This window comes from Bipolaris zeicola, assembly GCF_000523435.1.
Source record: "Bipolaris zeicola 26-R-13 unplaced genomic scaffold scaffold_195, whole genome shotgun sequence".
Taxonomy (NCBI): domain Eukaryota; kingdom Fungi; phylum Ascomycota; class Dothideomycetes; order Pleosporales; family Pleosporaceae; genus Bipolaris; species Bipolaris zeicola.
Window position 1 is genome coordinate 39931 of NW_006912244.1, and position 8787 is coordinate 48717.

At 47.8% G+C, this 8787-nt stretch overlaps 4 protein-coding genes across 4 annotated transcripts; 3 read left to right on the forward strand and 1 right to left on the reverse strand.

Moving 5' to 3' along the window:
* Nucleotides 1-562: 562 nt before the first annotated feature.
* COCCADRAFT_29257 (uncharacterized protein) lies at nt 563-1061 on the forward strand (the record flags this gene model as incomplete). Its single annotated transcript, XM_007717772.1, has 3 exons — nt 563-572; nt 602-817; nt 955-1061. The coding sequence occupies 3 exons, from the start codon at nt 563-565 to the stop codon at nt 1059-1061; spliced, it is 333 nt and encodes a 110-aa protein (XP_007715962.1).
* A 359-nt stretch (nt 1062-1420) lies between these two features.
* COCCADRAFT_71511 (uncharacterized protein) lies at nt 1421-1624 on the reverse strand (the record flags this gene model as incomplete). Its single annotated transcript, XM_007717785.1, has 1 exon — nt 1421-1624. A coding segment is annotated over one exon (204 nt), but the record flags the coding sequence as incomplete, so codon positions are not given.
* Nucleotides 1625-3346: 1722 nt separating this feature from the next.
* Nucleotides 3347-5586, forward strand: COCCADRAFT_105786 (uncharacterized protein; the record flags this gene model as incomplete). The annotated part of the gene is made up of 10 exons (XM_007717786.1): nt 3347-3475; nt 3551-3790; nt 3845-3867; nt 3993-4156; nt 4214-4297; nt 4357-4453; nt 4505-4634; nt 4698-4980; nt 5060-5336; nt 5412-5586. 10 exons carry the CDS (start codon nt 3347-3349, stop codon nt 5584-5586), a joined length of 1602 nt encoding a protein of 533 aa, XP_007715976.1.
* Nucleotides 5587-7724: 2138 nt separating this feature from the next.
* COCCADRAFT_105772 (uncharacterized protein) lies at nt 7725-8521 on the forward strand (the record flags this gene model as incomplete). The annotated part of the gene is made up of 2 exons (XM_007717787.1): nt 7725-8069; nt 8129-8521. 2 exons carry the CDS (start codon nt 7725-7727, stop codon nt 8519-8521), a joined length of 738 nt encoding a protein of 245 aa, XP_007715977.1.
* Between the last annotated feature and the right edge of the window lie 266 nt (nt 8522-8787).

The window sequence follows — 8787 nt, forward strand, 5'->3', positions numbered from 1 at the left end:
GCCTCACCGAACAGGATTATGCCACGTGAGTTCCAAGTAGACATCTAGCCACGGACGATACTGATGTAAGTCCCCCGTCTCTGAGACCCATTGGCCTTGACCAGTTTACCCTGCATGGAGAGGATCCTGACTTAGTTGATGACAACACTACAGACGGTTCGTCAAATACCTGTTTCATTCTCTTTATTATTTAGCTGATGCAAACCTAGAAAATCAATGGAACGGCCTCTACATTGCGCATGCAATAGAAGAAGGGCGGGCTTGCGCGAGTATAACCCTTGGGCTGGACCTAACATGTACCTCAACGAACAGCTGTGACCAGCACTCAACGACTGCAATATATATTCTTCTGCTCTCCATCAGCTGACATGTCCCCACACTGCACGTGTGATAACCGACCCCCCTAGCATCTCTGTAAGCAGGAACCAGCGGTCACGAAATCGGCACTCAACCAAGTAGGTGTTTTTAGAAACCAAAGAACAATACCCCTAATCCACAGCTGACATGGCATGCAGCCAACTCTTCTCAGTCCACCTTACTCCAGTAGTATTCCAACCTGATCATGTCACAATGTAAGGCATGCTACTTCCTGACATCGCAGTCTATCCAGGCAATGCAGCATACGCAGAGCAAGACGACGGCCAGGTCCGCAATACTAAAGCCATGGGCATCAAGGTGAAACATTTCGTTCCAAGAATCGGCTCCGCGCTGAGCAATGGCAAGTTGTGTTTGATGCTCAAGGGTGCGGAAGCCAGACCTTTGCTCGCAAGGCTGAGCTTAGTCGGCATTACTGTGGTACATGGTAGAAGTTTAGTTCGTAAGCACTATGTAGCAAGGTGATGATACGGGCCGGGGTAGAAGAAAGAGCTATACTATAGAGAGAAGAAGCTATACCGTAAACGTCGTATTTTTGTGTATTGAATAATCCGAAGAAGGTCCTGATCTCCATTTTAGCGTCTCCATCGTACAAAACTTATGCCCTGTGCCGCATTACACAACTCTGCACTCCGCCAACGAACCGAACTTCTGGTGCTAAGTCCCAACTTGTCGACGTAGCGTAAATGGAGGGGGTAAAGCTTTTCAAAGGAGGGACGAATGGGTAGCTCACGTCCAATATGTGCACTTCGTACACGTTGGCGGCGCGCGCTGATGTCGCTAACTGCCCTCAGCCTGCTCAACCTCTACGACCACCCTTTCTGCTTCTGCAGTAAGCTACTGATCCTGCGAGACCTGGAGGACTCCACCAGAAGCAATATATCGACGCTGTCGGTTCTGCTTTTGTTGTTAGCGCTGACTTCTGCACGTAGCTTCGTATTCTCTTCTACAAGTATTATTGCTGATTACATTGCAATCTAACAGCCTTGGATAACTTGGCGAAGGAGCTGGTTTTGTTAGGCTCTGTGGTCCCCGTTGGAGCCGGTCTGACAAGAGACTGCTCTTCAATAGGTAGTAGCTTTTGGTTGGCAGAGGCTATCTCTGATCGTGGCTGGATACCGTGGAGAAACGTCTGAAGTGTTGACTTTGGTATATTGTACGCTTTCGCGAGACTGTAGATAGATTGTTTTAGGTTATTACGATACGATGCCATAGTAAGACTTATTCTGCCTTCACGAGAAGTCGGTATAAGCGTTGTTGGCGCGGCATATTGGTGGCTGTGTAGAGCGTTGGGTCAAGTTTGGTGGGGTGGCCAGCTTACCGGTCTGGCCAGCTTACTGATCCCCCACGTTACTATACTAGGAAACCTTCGATAACGAGACTAAATTCGATAGAGAACTTCAATCTAGGCTACATAGCAATCTATATTAGGGTAGGCCAGTCGCCTAAGCGACAATCGGGCCGTATAGAAAGGAATCGAAGTGACGGACGAGAGATAAGCAATAGAGAGCTGCAGCCCATTATAGTTATGAATCACTGGTGTAGAGCGTCGAGCAAGGTTGTGGTGCACGCTAATTAAACCTAGCTAGGCATAGCGGTGTACCAAAAGCAGTTAAAAAACGCCACTCCTGGAACCGAGCGACTCCACTCACGGCTCGGGTCGACCGATGACGGCTTCGGGAATACTATGGGGTTTTTTACCATAAGATCACCGGAAAGATCTGTGTGATCTTGCCGTACACCTTAGCTGAACCTCATTAAGTGAATGTGCGTAGCTGCTAGTCTCAATCTATTCAGATCGCCTCCGCCCACGTGGCAATGCAATAGATTGTTTTGCCGCATATTTGCATATTTACGTAGATAAATGGCCCGAGCCTATACAACCTCTAGAAATCAGCTGAGAAAGAAATTGCTCAAGGACTAGTGTAACAAGCCTCCCGGTAAACGTATTAAAGGGTTTGCGACACAAAGAAACAGATCTACAGTCAACGATCATACAAACAATGACCCGGTTCGTAAGTACCGACAGTCAGGTGGTAAATTATCGTGGCACTATTCGGCGTGTGCCGTTAGCCAAATACGCCAGTTACAAACTTTTCCGGGATGCTAACAGGTACGGTTCAAGGCCTGTCTCCAGCGTTATTATCAAAAGTGTTCACCTATCAATGAGTGCCAAATTCTTACTAACGTCAATGTGTACAACACCTCGGCGATCATACAGTTTCAGCATTTCTCTAGCGATGCGCTCTAAACTTGCTGCATCTACGTCATGACCTCGATTGCCGTTAAGGAAAGGGTCAGTGGTCCAGATTGTAATACCTAGACGGTTAAAATAAGCGGCATAACATGGTGGACTAGTGCAGTCACCACCCTAGCTCGGACCGATCTGACATTCTAAACTACTTACAATACGGGCTGCTTACTCTGTATGTGCTACTACCTTTCTCTACAATAGGCTACGGTCCTCATCTCGATTTAGATCAGGCTAGTAAATATTGCTTATGTCAGACCCAACAGAAGCAATATTTGGTGGCCTAAATTACATAGCCCCTCCCCCAACTAGACCTAAACGAGTCCCCAAAGCGTTTCAGAACCAGTGAGGCGAAGATATGTACTCATGTATCGATCGTGCTATAGTTGCCGGGACTTCTGCATAAGCGGAAAATTCCCCATGTAGTTAGACTCGCCTAGACAATTCATGCACGAACCCTCTACCTCAGTAAAGCCGCTAGCCCATCATCGGTCTTTTGATGAGCAAGAATTGATCGAACGACCTTGATACCCCACCTCTTGCTCACCAGGTTGTTGTGATCAAGGTCGAGCTCTTTGCGTAACAGGTTTGACACAAGAAAGTGGCTTGCAATCCCTTGCGTAGCATTTATATATCCAAGAGCTCTACTCATATAATGGGTTTCAAGCAGTAGGCTCGATTTCATTTCAAACTTTCACACTGCCAGCTTCCAACACCAATATGGATATGCTAGACCTACCAGTGTTCCAATATCCTACATTGAGTCACTTGACAGTCAATGCTGCAAGCAGCTTTTCGGTTTTTCTATTGATACTTCTCTGCTACAAAGGCCTCGTAGCTAGACTGCCGGTGGGTTTCTAATCTTCTCTCTCCTTCCTTTCAAATCCCTAAACTTGTCCATCGAAACTAACCTCGTCATATCAGCCTTCACTATGGGGTTTCTTAGAATTCATTTTACGACCTGTCACTAGACGCTATCAGGCATGGGCATACCTAGTTCGGGGCCCTAAAATGATCCAAGAGGCGTTCAACAAGGCAGATGGCAAGCCGTTCGAGCTATTCGCTCCTGACAGTCGATATGTCTATGTATCCGATCCTCAACAGATTCAGGAGATTGATCGTGCTTCTGGTACAATTTTGTCGCTCTACGCAGCGTCGAGACAGGTATGTTAAACCTTTTGCTCTAGGTTTATTCTTATCTATGCTAATAAGACATAGATACTGCAACCTATGTACACCATGTGAGTAATCTTGAAACTCCACCACCCTTTATACTCATCACCGCAAGATCTAACATGATTCTTTTATTGCCCAACTTTATCAAAGGATAAGATATTATCTTATACAATTCACTAACATACGACAGGCACGGCTTTAATCATTTCGACGCGCGCGGAACGGAAGAAGCGGGATTTATCCGCGCTCTTCGCACCTTGTTGATTAATAACCTACCCAAAATCCTGCCTGACCTCAATTACATTATCCGCACTAGGTTCCAGGAGCTACACGCTGAGCATCCAGTCATTAATGGTACTTTTTTGCATTAAATTACTAATCATCTTGGAAGCAGCTAACATTGAGGCGTAGATAAAAAGCAGTCAGCTATTTTGCCTATGATTCTGAAGCTTGTTGTATTAGCCAACGCCCTGGTCTTTTTTGGAAAAGACCTAGGTATGTATTGATACTTGTCTAATACTTTGCCCCCTATAACAATAGCTTATGTTGAGTAGCGAAGGATGAGCAATTTATGGTCCACGCACTGGCATATATCGAGGAAACGATGATATGTGCCGAAGTTCTTCGTCTCGTGCCCAGCTTTCTGAAACCGTAAGTATATCGCATTGGCAATATTCTCTTGCTTAAACTCACTCAATATAGTATCATCGGTAATATCATTGCTCGCAGACTAAAGTCCCACACTGTCATCTATAATATGATGCTGCCCATCGTTCAGGAGCGATGCCTTGAGCGCGACGCAGCCAAGCTAGGTCAAAAGGCCCCAGAATACGTATGTCCTGCTTTAGACAGCTCTGTATTCCTAGAATAACGCAAAGCTAACACAGATATCTAGGTCGACTGCATCCAATGGCTTATGGATACTTCGCCTAAGAACGCACTAAAAACTCCTGAACGCATAGTACACGAACTCATGGCTATCTGGTTCGGCTCTGTTCATCCCGTTGCTGTCACTGTAACAGTTGCTATCGAGGACCTCTGTTTACACCCCGAGTACGTTGAGCCACTCCGCGCGGAATGCACAGCTCAATACGCCGATTTTGAGCGCACTGGAACCGGTCTTCCTCTTCTTGACAGCTTTATCAAGGAATCTGCCCGCATAACACCTGTCGAGTCACGTAAGTCAACAATTCTTACTTTCCATGCTGTATTGCGACAGAATCATTGTGTGACATGCTGACGTGAAGTACGCAACAGAAAGCACTCGCCGCTCAGCGCTGGAGCCTTTTACTCTCAAAGACGGGACTCACGTCGACGTTGGCGATTGGATCTGCACGCCTGCCCACGCTGTTATGATGAACCCGGTTGACTACCCTAAGCCAGATACCTTCAGTGGTTTCCGCTTTGCGAATCCAGAATTAGTAAAGAGCCTTGAGAATGGCGATAGCTTATCCAATATCTTGCAAAAGCAGCCGACTAAATTGACTGATGTGGACATCACGTACCATATCTGGGGCACTGGCAGAACAACTTGGTAAGCTTCTTTGTTACCCTTCCTCGTGTCTCTACGCAACTTTCAAAGATGGGGATTGCTAATACTATATTATAGCCCCGGCCGATTCTATGCCTCGGTACTCATGAAGACTATTCTGGGCCAGATTCTTCTCAACTACAACTTTGAGCTTATGAACCCCAAGGCCAAGCGCGTATTCTCCTGGCGGTCGGCGATCGTGCCAAATCCTAGCACGAAGGTTGTATTTACTCCAATTCGGGGAGATTGTTGAAAGCGATAAAATGCATATACATGGAGTTTGATTAGGAGAATACAACACCAGTTTTCGAAAATCTTAGAAAAAGCTCGAAATCTCGCATTCTGGGGCAATCCGCCTACAGCGAATCTTTTTGCAAACTACTCTCAAGCCACGCAGCCTCCGCGCTGTGTGGAGATACGCGTGGTTGGACACTTTGAGTTGGCTGCGGAAAATTTTCCCCAAGATTAGATTTGTATTTACCAGCGTGAAATACATCACAGTATTGTATTCTTTGAGGCATATATATGTGTGAAAGGGGGGGCTGCGCTTCAACTAAATATATTACTCGATCTATCATCTATCGACGCCGTCATTTCTTACGCGGGCCAAGGCTTTTCCACGCTCGATAAGTACGTTCTAAGCGTTAACTTGTGCGAATCTCTTAGTATAGAAAGCTTCTATATCTCTGAAGTGATAGTTTCAAGCCATAGTTGGTGTGGAAGAAGCGAAAAGTCCTTGCGTAATAAGAGCTATATTCCGCGCCTCCACTAGTTGTAAGCGAGGATAAACGAAGAGATGTTGGAGAAGGTAGAGTTGCAGGTGCTAGAACTGACACTGATATACAGGTGGTCACAGGACCCGCGCCTGGTATAGATGTAAGGATTAACATAGTGACTAAGGTGCTGACTTGCTGTAGAGTCTTGGCTAGTGTTTGGTCCTAGGGTTTATAGTAAGGCTGATAGCGAGGGATACAAGGTGGCATGGGTCGTTCGAAAGTGTCACGTTATACCGTGCGTCCCGGCACGTAGGGATAGACGTCATGGAAGTAGTATGCTGCAAAAGGCTGCCCTTCCGATCTGCTTGATTGAGCATAATATTGCTTGAAGCCAAGTGATATAGTTCTGATTCTTGCGAACCTAGCGCCAAAGTAGTGTTCAATGTGGCATTGACGTTGAAACAGGGTTGGAATTCGCAATGCGATGAACGAATGTACTTGAACCGGATGTTCGGCATAGACCCCGCATTGATTGTGTAATATCGGCTGAGGCCTAGGACATTCGCGCGTATGTAACTGCACAGTGGTCGTCGATTTAGTCTTCACTGACTCCGTCACTTGATTGGATGAAGCACGACTAGCCAAGCAACCCAGGCCGCCAGCGAATAACCAAGCAATGGTTAAGCATAGGTCAAGCCATGCATCTCGGCTCGTAAGAAAACAAAAACTATGTTCATCGGGACGGGCTGCTGAGGCTGTACACCATGCGGATTCCGACCAGTAGCCGCTGCCCACGTGCAACATGGGTCGCATCAGGCGCCCGAGATGCAAAGGGTCCATTCTCCGGCGGCTGGGGGACAAAGTTAAAAAACGTGGGATGATGCTGAGTGGTTGTTGGGGTAAGGAAGAGAAGATGGTGCCATGCAAACACTAATCAATGTGTAGGAGAGTGCATGGGAGGCGAGGAGCTTGTGCAATTGGCCCAGCCTCGTCCCTCGTCGCCAGTCATCAACCACAGCCAGACAGTGCCTCACATGGCAACACATGCGACGCGATCTACATCTTCTACCCGCCAGCCCCAGTTCGCGCCAAAAAGGTGCACGGCTGGCGTCCCAATTTGTGAGCAGTGCCACGCGCTAGGCTCAGGAATTTATCAAAACGTAACGGTTCGGGGGTTTCGCTTCGGACGGGCACGTTTTGAAACGGACGAGCGCCGTCATCTCACCATTGTTTTAGGCATGAGCCAAGAAACATCACACCAACACCATTACACATCTGACACAACTGACAAGCCATGGCAGCCCTCACCATGCCATGTTTGCCTGGCTGCTTTGCAATTGTTGCTGGCTGAGCCGCCAAAGGCGCAGGCCTGCGCGCGCACATCACACTTGCAACCCCACTGGTGGCTCGTCATCTGCCCCAGGATAAGTCAGCATCCTTGCTGATGGTGGCGCTTTTTCTTGCTAATATTAGGCAGTAGTTGATATGTGGCACGCCCAAGGTGTCGAGGGTTTGCAATAGGCCTAAACATGTCCTACCCAAGTCGGGAAAGACGACTCAGCCGCACACGGTGCTTGCTCGGAATGTATAACACAGTGCTGCAACGCCAGATGCCCATTGCTACTACTCCTGCTTCTTCACTCGTGATTGATTGTTCCTGTGGAATTTGACTGAAATGGGCGTTATACAATACCTTCGTCGCACAAGACCCGCGTCACAACCGTCGACCACCACATCGTTGACAGCATGCTGGCCGCTTTTTGCCATCTCTTTCCTACTCTCTGCACTGTCCATTACTAACCTGGGGCTGTTGAGCTCCATGGTTGCATGGCTACTCCGACAAAAACACAACGTGCATACGTATCAAGTCGACTGGCCTGGAAACGAAACAAAATTAAACGTGGAGCCAAAGCATCTATGGGTGGACCATGGCCATGAGAGCAACGGTGCGGCGGCGTATGGATTCTTCGTGGGCCTCTTTGGCATGGTCACTGCATGGAGGATGCGGAATGCTCAACGGGTAGGTTCAATCCATGTGCCTTGTCAAGTGGCATTCAGTATACTGACGATCATGAGCAGCGCCTAAAGAGTCTTACTGCACTCGCCGTCTTGCTCTTTCTCGCGGTTTTGTTCACCCTGTCGTGCTTCATCTTTGCCTTTGTGGTGACGTATCAGACGACAGACCAGTACATCCGCGAGCCTGTCGCCGTTAACACGGTCGGGATGAACTACCCAGAGTTTCGTTGGACACCTGAGACTTGGTTCAAGGCTGTACGGGATCTCCCTCTTGCGGACCAGTCTACGCGCAACGAGATCGAGGACAGGATCAGAACCATGGTGGCATGGCGGTGGATGCTGCTTGTAATATTCCTCGTCGATGTCGCCGCATTTAGCATAACAGCAATGGCTTGGTGGAAGCAGCGGAGGGGTGTGGCAGCGCGGCCAGGGTCTAGAGATTCTACTGAGAAGTAGGAGCGCGTATTTGGAATCAGGTTTTTGAAGGATACCCATGCAGAACGCGGAACGTGGAACGAATATACTACTATGTTGGTCATTCCCCTGGCCATTCTCACATGCAAAACACATACAGTCACCTATCAGAAGTTTGTTCGCGTAAGCACGGGCCCACCCCAACCACAATCGAGCTGCAGAGCTCCATCTTCTTCAACACCACGTAACTACATCAAAATGGCATCTTTTTCTACCAAAATTTCGAGCGATCGAATGCCTAATGGTGA